The sequence below is a fragment of the Nelusetta ayraudi genome, unplaced genomic scaffold, assembly GCF_046127955.1.
Source record: "Nelusetta ayraudi isolate G7.1 ecotype Tasmania unplaced genomic scaffold, CSIRO-AGI_Nayr_v1 ptg000018l, whole genome shotgun sequence".
NCBI classification, from domain to species: Eukaryota; Metazoa; Chordata; class Actinopteri; order Tetraodontiformes; family Monacanthidae; genus Nelusetta; species Nelusetta ayraudi.
This window is the reverse complement of record NW_027466068.1, coordinates 1,294,515-1,310,299: the sequence shown is the minus strand read 5'-3', so window position 1 is coordinate 1,310,299 and position 15,785 is coordinate 1,294,515. Positions and strand designations below refer to the sequence as shown.

At 51.9% G+C, this 15,785-nt stretch overlaps 2 protein-coding genes across 3 annotated transcripts; one reads left to right on the top strand and one right to left on the bottom strand.

Annotated features, from left to right (window-relative positions):
* Positions 1-223: 223 nt before the first annotated feature.
* Positions 224-1,791, bottom strand: uqcc3 (ubiquinol-cytochrome c reductase complex assembly factor 3). The gene is made up of 2 exons (XM_076025655.1): positions 1,532-1,791; positions 224-526 (listed from the first exon to the last, which is right to left on the bottom strand). Exons 1-2 carry the CDS (start codon positions 1,646-1,648, stop codon positions 395-397), a joined length of 249 nt encoding a protein of 82 aa, XP_075881770.1. The 5' UTR covers positions 1,649-1,791; the 3' UTR covers positions 224-394.
* A 318-nt stretch (positions 1,792-2,109) lies between these two features.
* Positions 2,110-15,740, top strand: zfr (zinc finger RNA binding protein). Of its 2 annotated transcripts, XM_076025652.1 has the most exons (20): positions 2,110-2,264; positions 2,443-2,524; positions 4,185-4,464; positions 4,751-4,889; positions 4,982-5,215; positions 5,696-5,940; positions 6,097-6,312; positions 6,398-6,707; positions 6,809-7,005; positions 7,452-7,571; positions 7,717-7,862; positions 7,968-8,124; positions 8,203-8,441; positions 8,886-9,036; positions 9,125-9,266; positions 11,397-11,494; positions 12,625-12,720; positions 13,408-13,519; positions 13,598-13,695; positions 14,684-15,740. In XM_076025652.1, exons 1-20 carry the CDS (start codon positions 2,228-2,230, stop codon positions 14,864-14,866), a joined length of 3,282 nt encoding a protein of 1,093 aa, XP_075881767.1. In that variant the 5' UTR covers positions 2,110-2,227; the 3' UTR covers positions 14,867-15,740. The 2 variants fall into 2 exon arrangements, 1 of the variants encoding a protein (XP_075881767.1); XR_012926597.1 differs by lacking the exons at positions 11,397-11,494; positions 13,598-13,695; positions 14,684-15,740 and having other exon boundaries at positions 13,408-13,427.
* The last annotated feature ends 45 nt before the right edge of the window (positions 15,741-15,785 follow it).

Genomic DNA, 15,785 nt, shown 5'->3' with positions numbered 1-15,785 from the left:
GGATCCAAAACAATGGAGCATTGCCAGCAACACTTGAGCATCCATCTGAAAGATGTTGCGTTTGGAACACGTCTTCCTCAGCAGGCCTGTCAGTGAGACTGTTGAACATCTTTGACACGGACACCTGACTGTTGCTGACTGTTTTTCATCATTTTCTGGATCAGAATGATAAATGACAGCGGTGGTTGCATCATCACATGTGGTCAAAACACAGACAGCAAGGGACTGGCAACATTGAGGGATTTATTAAATATGTATATATGCATTTACGGGTCAGTCATCGCCCTGTATGATACAGAAGTCAAGAGAAAACACTTTGCACAGCATCCCACTTTTTAAATGAAGCGTCCTTCTGTTGTGCCGGCAGCCCCCCGGCGCTCATCACACCTGGGTCCTATTTGCCACGCTGGCCCAGCGTTCTGGCAATGTTCTCGTCCGTCTCGGCAGCGTCCTTGATGGCCTGCAGCACCATCATGTTCCTCTTCCTCGTCTCCTCCATCCTCATGGGGTTCGACTCGGGCAGGTTCTGAAAGGCAGCACAGCGAGAGAGCAGACACATTTCAGGAAACAATCAACATGTTGCTTTAATGCAAATTGAAAATGAAGCCACGCAAAGTTGCAACCAAATATGTCTTTGAAGCCCCACGGTATTTAGCTTTTTTATTGAAATTACTCTTTACAATTTATGACTTACTTACTGTTCATACAATGTCTTCAAGTTCGGGTGGGCCGGGTTAAAAAGCTTACTGGCCACATATGGCCCCCGGGCCATAGTTTGCCCACGCCTGCACTAGCCCAGCGTGTTGTCTAGAACAGGGGTCCCCAACCTTTTTAGCACCACGGCCACGGTTTAATGTGAGACAATATTTTTCACGAACCGGCATGAATTTTTCAAAATAAAATGAATGAAACGGGATTAATTTAACAACGGACCGGCACCGGTCCGCGGCCCGGTGGTTGGGGACCACTGGTCTAGAACTTTGAAGTCACTGGGTCACATGACATTAATGTTGTGTTTAAAAAAAAACAAAAACAAAAACAAGCTTTGACTCAAAGGTTATTGACGCCGACCTGTGGCCCTGTGTTTTGATGGTGAAATTACTCGTTAGCATTAGCAGAAAACAAACGTACGTTGTCGTCGTCGCGGTTAGCGCACGTGACTCTTCGTCACTGACTTGAGTGAGCGGTGTTTTGTCCCGACTGGTTTCCTTGCCGCGCAGTTGCAGATGTGCTGCGCCGCCGGCAGGTTCGACACAAGTTCACACACACGTGCACAACATATTAGCGGCGGTTTTAAAGTCGCAGCTCACATCTTCCACGGCTGTACGCTACGTACTAGTCTATAAACTATTTTACGTCAAGTTGGACTCGACCTTCCTCCCAACAAAATCCAAAATTATCGAATTTGTGTCGAATCTGCTGACGGCGGCCACATCTGCAGCTGTTCGGCAGGGAGACCAGTTGAATCGGAAACCAGTAGGGACACAACACCGGACTGGCCAACCTGACACCGACTCCTGGTGGGACTCACCTTGATGAGCTCCCTCCGCCTCTCTTCACCGGGAGCGATGAGGGACCACATGCCGTAGCCGACCATCACGGCACCAATCAGGGCGCTGCCGCTCATGAGGCTCCGCAGGCTGCTCATACTGGAGGGGCGGAGGCGGGGTGTCCTTCAACCACCGCGGTCCGGTTCGTTCGGTAACGGTCCACTGTCTGTCTGACAGCGTCTTGTGTTTGGTAATACAGCGGCACCTCACCGGAAGTATGTTTTCCTGCACTGGCCAGGCACGGCCGCAGAAAGAAAGAAAAACACAGCGCCACCTGCTGTGCGGGGGTAGAGGACGTGTAATTCCAACGAACGGAAGTGATACTGTACACAACCATAGACGTGAAAGAAATAAGGCAATAAATATAAAGATTTTTAAAAAAAACACTTGTAGGGTATAAAAGAAAAACATTTATTATTATTATTATTATTATTATTATTATTATTATTATTATTATTATTATTATTATTATTATTATTATTTTAAGTCACCAAATCGCATGAATAAAAAAATATATATTTTGAAACTACCATGATTGAAATAGACCGGAAGGCGTCTGCTGCCAAACCCCTGACCAGGAGGTGGCGGTATTGTACCATTTAGCTTTAGGGGGCCATCCCGTCGTCAAACGAGAGATCGAAGAAGAAGAACGACCGTTTGTAGAATACACGAAACCAATGATTCCTATATGTCCAGTGGTCTCCTTCACCTATGGTGAGTATAAATCCATCGTCGACATCGATATATAGTTGGCAGAGCAACACCACCGTCAAATTGCGCCGTCGGCGAGCGTCAGTGCGGTCAACTTGGAGGGATTATTTGCGATGGTGCGCTCGCCCGAGCCCGATGCTAAGTGTTAGCCTAGCCTCATCCTGATGTCTGTCCTCCGCAGTGCCCAGCCGGCTAGGTGAAGATGCCAAGATGGCTACCGGCAATTATTTTGGATTCACCCACGGCGCTGCCGCCCAGTACAGGTGAGACAACGCGACGCAAGTAGTTTGGTGACGTTAACAGTCGAGGGCGACGTGATAATATCGGCTCAGCTAGCGCTAAACTGCACTGTTGGGTCGGATGTTGTCGAGCGGGGGAGGGTAAGAAGAGGGGGAAGGTATCGCTCCGCTGCCGCAGTACCACTGCTCCGAGTCCTCACTGGGGAAAACAGCGCTGCGTTCGAGGGACGCATCGACTGCGTCCTCGCCCGGGACTCCTCCTGCCTTTGTTGGAAGTTCTCTAAAGCTGCTGATAAATATCTGACCTAATAAAAGTGTGTGTGTGTGTGTGTGTGTGTGTGTGTGTTTTAATACGCCGAGGCCACGTTCCTGCAGTGTGTCAGCTGCCTAGAGCCCCTATGGAAAGACCATCATTATGGCCTCCTTGTAATAGTGACACATGTTCTTGGCTAATGATGATGATGCACCACCAAACAGCTGTTCTGTTGTTTTACCACAACAGATTCCAAATGAATGCTGGAAAAAGCGTAACAGAACAGCTAATTATTGAATTATTTCTGTGTAACCACACACATATACACACTAGCAGTCAACAGTCTGGACTCACCCTATAAATTTAATGTCTTTTCTTTCATCCTCATGACTATCGACATTGCAGTTTCTCACTGAAGGCATCAAAACTACGCATGAACACACGTGGGATTATGTTGAAAACAATAAAAGTGTCAAATAACTCAAACACCTTTTATATTGAAATTCTTTGAAATAGCCGCCTTCCATGAAAAGCCTATTTTTAGAGTTATGGAATGTGTTTTTCTTTGCTGCATCATGACAGATATCTTGCTCATGTATTTGATGTCTTCGGTATCTGCAGTGGAGAAAGTACTAAAGATAAACAAAAAAACATTGCATTAGGTGTGTGTGTGTGTGTGTGTGTGTGTGTGTGTGTGTGTACTCGCAGTGTATACACAACAAACAGGATTGATTTCTATCAGGAGAACTGCATATATTGTATGTTGGTAAATTTTGCGATCTTTGGGATGTGACAATCAGTGAGACTTCACTTTTCATTGTAACCAGTGCATAGATTGACCTTCCACCAGGTGAAGCTATATATACTCATCATGCTGCATTCCGTGTGTGAGTGTGCGTGTGTGTGTGTGTGTTCCAGTCAGCAACATGTACTTGAAAAACTGGCTTCCAATGTTTCTGTCACAGTGCAGGGGGTCAAATGTTGCTTGTTGGTGGTGGAGAAAACGGCTCTGACGTCACTGTTCAATTATTTTTCATTCCCTGTTTTTTTGTTTTTTTCACCTTGGATCTATATTATGTTTTTCCACATTTTCTCCGTTAAAAAAGCCCCCATATTTACTATGCTGTTATTAGACCAATGGCCAGGAGCTGAATATTTTTGATGTGACAAAAATGTAATCAAACTGATCAAAGTCCTCTGTAGTTGGTTCTCAATGTTAAGCAGCTCAGAGGGAGCACAGTTTTCATCTTTAAAGCTCCTGAGATCAAACCATCGCGCAAACTCCTCCCCCTGCAGCCATGCTGCGGTACTGCACACCACCACGAGTCACGAACACGCTGCTTTACTCAACTTCACACTTGCAGTTTCCCGTTGTGGTTGGACTGGCTGCTGAACGTTGTGCGTGTGTGTGCTTTGTGTCGCCCCCTGCAGTCAGCAGCCAGGTGCCGGGGTGGCCTACACACACCCCACCACGGTGGCCAGCTACACGGTACACCAGGCCCCGGTGGCGGCACACACGGTGGCGGCGGCCTACGCTCCCACCGCCGCCACCGTGGCCGTGGCCCGGCCAGCGCCCATCGCCGTGGCGGCCGCCACCGCCGCCGCCTATGGGGGCTACCAGCCCACGCACGCCGCCACGGACTACGGATACCCCCAGCGACAGCCGGAAGTCCCGCCCCCTCCGCCACCCGTCACCTCGCAGAACTACCAGGTAGGAGATGGAGTTCAGCAGTGAGCCACCAAACCCCCCAGACCATCAAATCAAAGTTTATGGAAGTGCGCTTTTTTTTAGGCACCTTATCTCATAATTCCGAGAAAAGATGTAATAATTCTGAAATGGAATAAAGAAAGAGGATCCTTTCTAATCAGTGGCCAGTGGTGGCGTTATCGCTCTGCCTTTACTACCTTCTGGGTTTGAGACGTTGGCAGCAAGTTGGAGGTTTTTATCGAGAGGCGATTGATTGGGTTAAATTCTTCTTGGTCGGTGTTTTCCACAGGACTCCTACTCGTACGTGCGCTCCACCGCTCCTGCCGTGGCCTACGACACTAAGCAGTACTACCAGCAGCCCACAGCCACGGCGGCCGTCGCCGCCGCCCAGCCACAGCCCAGCGTGGCCGAGTCCTACTACCAGTCAGGTACCGGACTCCCCTCCGAACAGAACCATCACCGTCTTTGTTTGCTTCCGTGCACGCCGCTGATCGACCCCTGCAAATGATTTTATGCGCAGCCCCCAAATCAGTGTACAGCCAGGGCGTGACCTCCTACACGCAGAGCCAGCAGAGCAGGCAGGTGGCGGTGATCAAGCCGGCGGCGCCCAGCCCGGCCTCCTCCACCTTCTCCATCTACCCGGTGACCTCCACCGTCCAGCCCGTGGCCGCCGCCGCAGCTGCTGCCGCCGCCTCGGTCGTCCCCTCCTACTCCCAGAGCCCCACCTACAGCACCAACGCAGTCACCTACTCCGGTAGGCCGAGCTTCCTCCCATGCATACTGGTCACATGATGATGAACGGCAATGACGTGGGACTTTGATCTTGATCATCTTGTGCTGCGTTTTAGGTTTTTTTCTGTTCGGGTGGGCAGCAGAGGTGTGTGTGTGTGGGGGTGGGGGGTATTGATTCATGTTGTAGTACTCGAGGTATCAGGGGCATTTTTACACTGAGAATTGAGACAGTCAAAAAATGTATGCTTTTTTTTTTTTTAATTTGCAGCCTTCTTGCTTTAAATTTCAACAGTAACCCAAGCAACAAAAATACATGTTAAAATAAAGTAACAGTCCGGTGGGCCAGCAGCTCGCAGCTCCTTTGCTTGTATTGCTTCACAGGCCAACTATAATTACACTGCAGCTCAGAGACACCTGTGTTCTACAGTCTGTCCACGTTCCTCAGCCTCGGCCATTCCCAGCAGGTTCTCAGCAGGACTCTCTGTTCCGTGTCGCTCCGCAGGAACATCGTACTCGGGCTACGAGGCGGCGGTCTACTCGGCCGCCTCCAGCTACTACCAGCAGCAGCAGCAGCAGCAGCAGCAGAAGCAGGCGGTGGCGGCGGCGGCGGCCACGGCGGCCTGGACGGGCAACACCTTCACCAAGAAGCCGCCCTTCCAGAACAAGCAGCTGCGGCCCAAACAGCCACCCAAGCCACCGCAGATCCACTACTGCGACGTCTGCAAGATCAGCTGCGCCGGCCCGCAGGTCAGTGTAGCGACGCCGCTTCAGACCTGTCACGGCACTGGCAGTCAAGTGTCTGTGAAGGTTCTCAGTCGTTCAGGTCATCTTAAGGTAGAAGTTCACATGATCGTGGGTGTTCTGGTGCAATAAGGTGCAAGTGATTGTCTGGTTCCTGTTCAGACCTACAAGGAGCACCTGGAAGGCCAGAAGCACAAGAAGAAGGAGGCGGCGCTGAAAGTCTCCCAGAGCAGCGCCGGCGGGGGCGCTGCTGGTGGTGGCGGGGGCGGAGCCTTGGCCCGCAGCGCCCAGAACCAGCTTCGCTGCGAGCTGTGCGACGTCTCCTGCACCGGAGCCGACGCCTACGCCGCGCACATCCGCGGAGCCAAGCACCAGAAGGTAAGAGGGCGGCGGGGCGAAGCGTCCAATGGGCTTCCGGCGAGGGCCGAACATCGCTGACGAGCTGGCGGTCTCTCCTGAGCAGGTGGTGAAGCTCCACACCAAGCTGGGGAAGCCCATCCCCTCCACCGAGCCCAGCATGGTGGCCCAGAGCTCCTCCTCCTCCTCCTCGACGGCCTCCGGCAGTAAGACCACCGCGGCCGCCCTCAGCAGCTCCTCCCAGTGCCTCTCCTCTGGCTCCGCCTCCTCCTCCACCTACCTGAAGCCCGTCAACATCGTCAGTGGTGGCGGCGGAGGCGGCATGGGGGTGAAGAACCCCTCCGTCGGCAGCCTCTCCGCTGCCGCCGCCGGCCTTGCCGGGAAGAAGGTCAACGCCCCGAAGATCAACTTCGTCGGTGCGTAAAACATCGTTTTGTTCCAAATGCATCAAAACAAATGGCTTGAAATATGAAATATGTCAAACGCCTGACTGGGAACACACGGTCCTCCGTCGCAGGCGGGAACAAGCTCCAGACCACCGCCAAGCTGGAGGACGCCAGGGCCGAAGTCAAAGCGGAATCCACAAAGTCGTCGGCGCCCCCTGCAGGCGCAGTGGACTCCAAGTCGGTCGACGTGTCGGACTCGCTGGCGGCCTCGGCGCTGGCGGCGCTGCAGAGCGACGTGCAGCCGGTCGGCCACGACTACGTGGAGGAGGTGGGTTTTCAATGTGGGAGGAGTCCACATAGTGCAGTGTTTCTCAACAGATTGGGTCTTAGTTTACCTTATGTATTGGTTTTTTAAAGGGATTTTAAAACATGTATACACACACACACACACACACTTATAGGGAAAATGTTGGGCCGTTACTTTGCAGGACACACAATTCAATTCAATATTTTCAATAATTAATTCACTGGACTTGACAGGAAGTAGGCCTGTGTTATATATAATATACATGATAATATACACTGCTAGTGTACATACCTGGCACAGAAATGCATACATACGTGTCAATGAATTCAAATATCTATGCATTGTTTTATTTATGACCACCTGCTATTGGCTGTTGAGTGCACTGTACAGTTGCTAGATGGAGCCTCCTGCAGGAAGCAGGGGGTGAGTGGGCGATCCTCACCCCTCCGTCTCCCCTCCTGCTGCAGGTGCGCAACGACGAGGGCAAAGTCATCCGCTTCCACTGCAAGCTGTGCGAGTGCAGCTTCAACGACCCCAACGCCAAGGAGATGCACCTGAAGGGCCGCCGCCACCGGCTGCAGTACAAGGTGCTTCACACCTGGACACGGCTGCTCGGCAGGGTCACGTGACTCTGTCCAGGCCCCGCCCACTCTTCCTCTCCAGATTCTCTCTGATCACAGCCTGGTTGGTTTTGTCATTGGTTGACGTCTCGCCGTCGGCGGTGCTTTGCAGAAAAAGGTGAACCCGGACCTGCAGGTGGAGGTGAAGCCCAGCATCCGGGCCCGCAAGATCCAGGAGGAGAAGATGAGGAAGCAGATGCAGAAGGAGGAGTACTGGAGGAGGAGGGAGGAGGAGGAGCGCTGGAGGATGGAGATGAGGTGAAGGCTGTGGGGTGGTGGTGGTCAGTGAGCTTCCTGCTGATTAGGCGGCCTCACTCACTCACACATACCGTCTCTCTCTCTCTCTCTCTCTCTCTCTCCCAGGCGGTATGAAGAAGACATGTACTGGCGGCGGCTGGAGGAGGAGCAGCATCACTGGGACGACCGGCGCCGCCTAGTGGACGGAGGCTATCCACAGGGGCCCCCGGGCCTGCTGGGGGTCCGGCCCGGCCTCCCCGGCCTCCAGCAGCAGGGCTCCGTGGTACGACCTGCTGCGGGATCCTCGCCTGGCTGACCTCTGACCTCTGACCTCCTAACCCCTCGTCTGTTCCCCCTCCAGCCGCCGCGCCGGCCCGACTCCTCGGACGACCGCTACGTCATGACCAAGCACGCCGCCATCTACCCGTCGGAGGACGAGCTGCAGTCCATCCAGAAGATCGTGTCCATCACGGAGCGAGCGCTCAAGCTGGTGTCGGACATCATCACCGACCAGGAGCAGGACCAGGACCAGGAGCAGGACCAGGAGCAGGACCAGGAGCAGCAGGAGGACCAGGAGAAGGCGGATCCCGCCAAGGACAGGTGAGCTCATCCTCAGGAAAACTACGGCCCAGGGGCCACAGGCGGCCCGTTAAGCCTTTCAATGCGGCCCGCGGAACTTGAAACTGTTTTAATGAACCTTGTTTTAGTTTCCCTGCGTTCTGCCACAGTGATGATAAGGAGTCACTTCAACAAAGAGAGGATTGGTTGCAACATTGCTTTGCTTCATTTTACATTGACATTAAAGCTGCGTCTCCTATGAGGCGGCTCAACAACACTCCATCTATCCATCTGCTGCTGTTCCGCTACCCCCCTCTGTAGAACCCACCAGTCAAAGAGTTTCCCAGCCCTGAACAGAGGGACACTCACTGACGTGTGTGTGTGTGTGTGTGTGTCTGTGTGTGTGTGTGTGTGTGTGTGTGTGTGTGTGTGTGTGTGTGTGTGTGTGTGTGTGTGTGTGTGTGTGTGTGTGTGTGCCCTCTCCAGGGTCCTGAAGGGTGTGATGCGGGTGGGCGTCCTGGCCAAAGGCCTGCTGCTCCGCGGTGACACCAACGTCCAGCTGGTGCTGCTCTGCTCAGAAAAGCCCACCAGGAGGCTGCTGGGCCGCATCCTGGAGCTCCTCCCCCAGCAGCTGAGCGTACGCGCCCACCCAATCGGCACTCGCCGCCACCGCCGCTCTCGTCTCCCCCAGCCCGACGCCTCAACGTCTCCTCCCCTCCCTGCAGGTGGTGACCCCGGAGAAGTACGAGGTCAAGGGGTCAGCGGAGGAGGCCGCCATCGTCCTGACGTCCAGCGCCGAGCCCAAGATGCAAGTGACCATCACGCTGACGTCACCCGTCATCCGGGAGGAGAGCGGCCGGGACGGAGGTCGGAAAGCATCACAGCTCCCCCCACTCCTCTCTATCTATCGCTCTCTCTCGCTCTCTCTCTCTCTCTCTCCCTCGCTCTCTGTACAAACCAGTTTCACAATGTGGGTCCGCCCCCCTGCGGAGCTCCGAGCCGCCGGCCGCCGCCGCTGCTGCTTTTTTTTTCTCCTCCATGACCTTCTTCTTCAGAAGGTCAAAAACCCAAACAAGCTGCACCAGAACAAAGCCGTTCTGTCCATCCGACCTTCTAACAGTCAGTCGGGATTAGAATCTGGAGTTGTTGGAACGTGGCGCCGATCCACTTCCAGCGGAGAGAAAAATCAAAAGAAAGCAGAAGCAGGCTCGGCTCGGCTCTTTGGCTCTGTGACCTTCAAGATGCCCTCTGACACCTGAAGCACAGCATGGTCAGTGTCTGCATTGTGTGGAGTCTCCTAGTTCTCCCCAGGTGACACTCTCACTTTGTTTCCTGTGTTCCAGCGATTCCGTTTCCATATTTTATATTCCGACGCTGCCTGTTCTCCACATTAAAGCGAGACGTGAGACAGGAGACGCACAGCAACCCCCACCAAAATAAAATTCCAAAAAAAAGCCAACAGACAATTCCTTCCTGCATGAGCCGAATGTGTAGACGTCAGGAGGCATTTCTGGTCCTTGACTCTTCATTTGGAATGAATTGTGTGAATAGATTTGAGACATTTTTTTTATTGAGACGCTTTGAAAAAAGAAGAAAAAAGAAAAATTTTGGAAGTGATTTTTTTTTTGGTGCCCTCACAGGAAACAAAAGTTCCCTCGGTGTGCCGGTGAACACTCTGTTCTGAAGTGCTCCCCTGAGTCGGACCACATGTTCCTCTCTCTCTCTCTCCTCAAACCTTCACCAATTTGGCCTCAGTCGCTCCAGCTGATTGTTATCGATCACCGCTTGTCCACCAGTCCACCTCCCACCAGCAGGGGTTCCCTCTGAATTGAGAGCAGCACTGTTTTCTGAGCATCTCCAACTCTTCTTGAGGGAGTGTTTGTTTCTTTTCGTTGATTTTTTTGTGGAAGGGTTTGGGGTGCGAGCGCGGCCTCTGTGATTGGCGCGTGCGCTGACCGCTGTCGGCCAGGTGTGCATGCAGTCGGTCTCCTAACCCTCTGGTTTGCTGGTAGTTCTCATGTTTTGTTTTTCTCTTTTCTTCAGCACCCCATCGCTTCCTCTTTCATTTCTGTAGAGAGTCCAGAATAAAGAGCTCTTTCTATTTCCTCTCAACACTTCCACCCACCCACCCCCACCCCCCCTCACTCCCAACCGACAAAAAAAAAAGAAAAAAGAAAAAGGGAAACAATCCAAATGCAGTCAGATGTCTTCCTCCAGAGGTTTTGTTGGGCTTGGGAAGGATTTTTGACCAAGGTTTTCTCACATCCCAAAAACTTTGCCACACCTACTGTCTATTTATCCATTTCTATCAGGTCATAGACACTAAAACTGCCTGCTAGAATTCTCCTTCAATGCTGAACTGACGACGGTAACGCTTTGTTTTTGGGTTTCAGCCTCTCAAGAATTTTTTTTCACTTGTTTTTCCCTGATTTTTTTTTTTAGTCCTCCTTAAGGAGCTCATATCTTGCTCATTTCTAACTATAATATATATATACTGCATATATATCTTAAAATCCAGTGGAGCAGCTATGCACCATGACGTCTCCTAAACGTATAAACATCAAAAATCTATTTTGACGCTTTAAAAAATTCCTACTAGAGTTTGATTTTAGCTTCATGAAACAATTTCCAGCTAAAAAGTGGGACCGGCAACATTCGAGTGGTTCCAGGTGATAGACTGAGCCGGCCCTGCGGCGGCTGCTGCTGCTGCTGCTGCCGTCGCCGTTTCTTAAATGATAATTTTTCTTAAATGATAAAAAAAAAAAAAGCAAGATATGGCCTCTTTAACGTGCATTGGGCGAAAGTGAAGACGGGCCCCTCTTCCTCCTCAGCGCCTGCTGCCCGTGCAGGAGGAGGAGGGGATTTCTCTCACCCCCACCCTCCCCACCCCCCACCCTGGTGGTATGTGTGGCAATGTGTTTGTCCTCTGACAGCGCGGCTAACCTGGTCAAACACCCGTTCCTCCTCACCATGTTGACACTTGAAATCCATTTTTAGATGTAACTTCGGGTTTGGTGAAAGACCCAGCGGACGTCTTGGACAGGCAAAAATGCCTTGACGCTCTGGCTGCTCTGCGCCACGCTAAGTGGTTCCAGGTTCGCAACATCATTTTACTTTCTTCTTGTAGCCTTATGAGATGCATTTCTTTATGACTCTGACTATGATGATATGATGATGATTCTTACGATCATTATTCTGTCCATGCCTTTATTTCTGTTCCACATTCGGTTTCCATGGTCCCAAGATTAAGAAAATTCATTTGGAAAGGCAAAAAAAAAAAAAAGAAAAAAAAAAGCGCGCAACGTCCACATGTGTGTGTTTATATTCAAGGATGCCACTATGAAGACAAAAGGATCTGATCCCAGTTGCCATTTTGTAATTTGAGATTCTGAATGACAATATTTCTGCAGCTCACACACACACACTCTCACACACACACACACCTGGCATCCTTGTATTAGCTCCAATTGAAGTCGTGCATTCGAGCTCCATGTGATTCCATAAGGCTGCACAATAAACCTGCACAGAGTTGTGCCATAGACAAGTGCTCCTATGCCTCTTGTCTGGATGGTTTTGTTATATATATTTATATATATATATATATATATATATATTATTCTAAATATATTTTGTTAGGATGGGGATTGAGGGAGGAAATGGGACCATCTGAGTAGTTTCCTGAGTTTGTGCCCCCCCCTTCCCCCGTCCCCCCTTCCACCCACCGCTGAGCACAAACTCAGGCAAAGTAGCCCAGATGTCCTGACCTCCCTCAGTCCCCTGACCTCCTGACCTCCTCCTCTCAGCTCCACTCTGTTGCTGTGAGAGCGCTGGGCCACTCCAGCCGGGCCTCGGGGTTTAGAGGACGCGGGGAAACACGGGGGCGGGGGGACCCCCCCACCCCCGTTTTCTCCAGCGTCTTGCAAACTCTGAGTTGCCGTTACTAACTGTGAGGCACAAGACTACTGCGAATGGCAGCTGATGGCAAACCTTTGCCTTTGTTTCTTTTTGTTATGATTTTGATATTTGTCGTGGCGTGCACACACACCCCTCAGACCAGAACTCAAGCTTCCATTGTGCACAGTAGTGTTTGGACCTCTGGCCAGAGCTGATTCTCGATGTTTCCGTTTGTTTGTTTGTTTGTCGTCTATTTTTTGGCAACCATCTGTGGTGGCTTGCGTGCGTTGCCGTGTCCGCTGCGTGAACACTAACTGTGTTGCATCAAAAGGCTAGAGCCAACGGCCTGCAGTCCTGCGTCATCATCATCCGCATCCTGAGAGACCTGTGCCAGCGGGTCCCCACCTGGTCGCCCTTCCCGGGCTGGGTGAGTGGACGGACACACACACACACACACACACACACACACACACACACGCACACACATCATTCACACTGGAGCAGGGCTGTCAAACTCATCTTGGTTCACGGCCACATAGAGGAAAATCTATTCCCAAGCGGGCCGGACCGGTGACATCATGGCATGGATCCATGCCATGTAAATGGCATTAGCGATAATATGGCGATAGGACAAAACAAGATTTGATTGACGGGAGTTCCGGTCATGTGACTTTGCGAGCGGCACAAAGCAAAGCAAAGCAGGTAGTGGAAGCGACACGCAAGGAAAAGAAGGTCTTCCTGGTTGCCACTACCTGGTGGCCGTAGTTTAGCAAAACAGTGTCGGGAGAGATAAAAAAAAAAAACTGTCGAACGAACTACCGAAGCACCAAGGACCACAACAGTGGGAGTTGTGGCAGCGAACCGCTGCCTCGTAACTTCGCACCTTGCAGCGGTTTTTAACGCTGTTAGCATGGGTTGAATGAAGCTGTCGCTGTTTTGTGTGGACTGAAACAAAATCATTCTAAGCTGTGTGTGTGTGTGTGTGTGTGTGTGTGTGTGTGTGTGTGTGTGTGTGTGTGTGTGTGTGTGTGTGTGTGTGTGTGTGTGTGTGTGTGTGTGTGTGTGTGTGTGTGTGTGTGTGTGTGTGTGTGTGTGTGTCCCCTCCCTCCCTCAGGCCATGGAGCTGCTGGTGGAGAAGGCCATCAGCAGTGCGTCGGCTCCGCTTAGCCCCGGCGACGCCCTCAGACGCATCTTTGAATGTATTTCATCGGGAATTCTGCTTCCTGGTAGGACAGCGTTTTGCTGGGTTTGAACGCTTGTCTGCCTGTCACTGTTTCTCAATCCACGTTGTCTGTGTGTGCAAGGCGGCCCCGGCCTGCTGGACCCGTGTGAGAAGAAGCCGGTGGACACGCTGTCGTCCATGGAGGAGCAGCAGAGGGAGGACATCACCTCCAGCGCCCAGGTCCCGCCCCTGACACTCCCCTCCTCCACCCGTGACACTCTCCTTCTCCACCCATGACACTCCAATCCCCTCCTCACATGACACTCCCCTCCCCTCCTCACATGACACTCTCCTTCTCCACCCATGACACTCTCCTTCTCCACCCATGACACTCCCCTCCTCCACCCACGACACTCCCCTCCTCCACCCATGACACTCTCCTTCTCCACCCATGACACTCTCCTCCTCCACCCATGACACTCCCCTCCTCCACCCATGACACTCCCCTCCCCTCCGCCCCTGACACAATGACACTCCCCTCCCCTCCGCCCCTGACACAATGACACTCCCCTCCCCTCCGCCCCTGACACAATGACACTCCCCTCCCCTCTGCCCCTGACACTCCCCTCCCCTCTGCCCCTGACACTCCCCTCCCCTCACATGACACTCCCCTCCCCCACCCATGACACTCCCCTCCTCCACCCATGACACTCCCCTCCTCCACCCATGACACTCCCCTCCCCTCCACCCATGACACTCTCCTCCTCCACCCATGACACTCCCCTCCGCCAGATTTGCCAGGAGGAATTGGGGGTAATGGCGCTCTCAACTCTTCTGATTGGTCCCCGCACCGTCTCTTCTTCTTTCTGCTCATCTCGCTGATTTCGAGTCGCTCCATGCGCCACTGTCAGTCAACGAGGGCAAATGAACCCCCTAGTGGTCATTTATAGTACATTGTTTAGAATGATGATGAACACCTGCTGACACCAGCAACCAGCTTGGGTTGGTTTGGAGAATCAACATTGTTATCCCTCAGCCACCAAAGGTGGCGCACTCGAGGTAGAAGTGAGACTTTGCAGCGACCAATCAAATGAGTTTGGCTGAGGTTTGAGGCGTGGTTATCCTTGTTACCTCCCGGAGAAAACCTCTCGCCTCCCCTCCAGCACCACTCAGACGCCCCCTGCTGGTTGCTGATATTGATTGTTTTTTGTGTTTCTTGGTGGTGCAGTTTGCCCTGAGGCTGCTGGCCTTCCGCCAGATCCACAAGGTGCTGGGCATGGACCCCCTGCCGCAGATGAACCCCCGCTTCAACGTGCGCAACAGCCGCAAGCGCCGCCGCGACAACAGCGACGGCAACGACAGCTTCGAGGGCGAAGGCAAGAAGGACAAGAAGGACCACGAGGGTTTCTAACCCCACCCACCAACCATCACCTGCAGCAGCCGTCATCCTTCTCCTGCCCCCCCACCCACCTCCCCACCTTCCCTCCGAAAGACAAACACCACCGAACAGCTGTTGTCACAGCATCCCACTGGACCGTGTTGTGTTGGTCTGTAGTTGTAGGTCCCCTTCAAGTTGTTGAGCAGCGGTTTGCACCGACTGGCCGCCGGGACAGGAAGTGACGCAACCGGGAGGAAAACAAACAAAAGATTTCACTCATCTGTATAGTTGCATTCATAGTTTTGACTGTGTTATGATAATAATATAATTCTTATTATTGTTGTTATTAATATAATTGTGAGACATTTCATTTAGATGGCTTCATTTTACTTGTTTAATTTTAATTTTATTTTTTTTTAAATATCAACTTCTGTGCTTTTTAATGCCAAGTGCTGTTTGCTGCCGCGGTCATCTTGTTCTGTCCCAATGCTAAGCTACGCAGAAAGGAAAAAAAAAGACCCAAAGAGGCACTTGCTTACAGATGCTAACTGTCCACGGCGCTTGTCAGTAGTGAAGTCGTGAGCCGCCCTATATGTCAGTGCTGCCCCCTACAGACCATGTTGAGATCGTCTGCTTGGATAAATCTTTGAGCAGATGACGAGAGAAACGTTTTGTTTTGGTGGGATTCAGGGCTGTGTCGTCTTTGATGTTGCTGTTGGTTTTTTTTCCCCTTTTGTGTTCTTTTTTTCTCTGCTTGCTCGCCCCTTTTTAACCCCGACGGCTTTGACGCTGGAAGTAGTTTCTAAAATCTGAGGCTGTGAGGTGTCGTCTCTGTGCTGAATGCTTCCATCCTTCTGCTGTCTGCTTCTTCGTGTCCGCAGCGGAATAAACACCTTTCCAGACTGAAGCCGTCCTCAATCGTCTCCTTTCTTAAAAACATAAAACTGTCCTT

What these genes read in the sequence shown, in the direction of transcription:
- uqcc3 (XM_076025655.1), bottom strand. Translation starts at nt 1,648, where the DNA reads ATGAGCAGCCTGCGGAGCCTCATGAGCGGCAGCGCCCTGATTGGTGCC. An exon ending in GGCGGAGGGAGCTCATCAAG is followed by an intron (nt 527 to 1,531) that starts GTGAGTCCCACC and finishes GCTGCCTTTCAG; the next exon opens with AACCTGCCCGAGTCGAACCC.
- zfr (XM_076025652.1), top strand. Translation starts at nt 2,228, where the DNA reads ATGATTCCTATATGTCCAGTGGTCTCCTTCACCTATG. An exon ending in CAACGCAGTCACCTACTCCG is followed by an intron (nt 5,216 to 5,695) that starts GTAGGCCGAGCT and finishes GTCGCTCCGCAG; the next exon opens with GAACATCGTACTCGGGCTAC. An exon ending in GGAGAGCGGCCGGGACGGAG is followed by an intron (nt 9,267 to 11,396) that starts GTCGGAAAGCAT and finishes ATCCATTTTTAG; the next exon opens with ATGTAACTTCGGGTTTGGTG.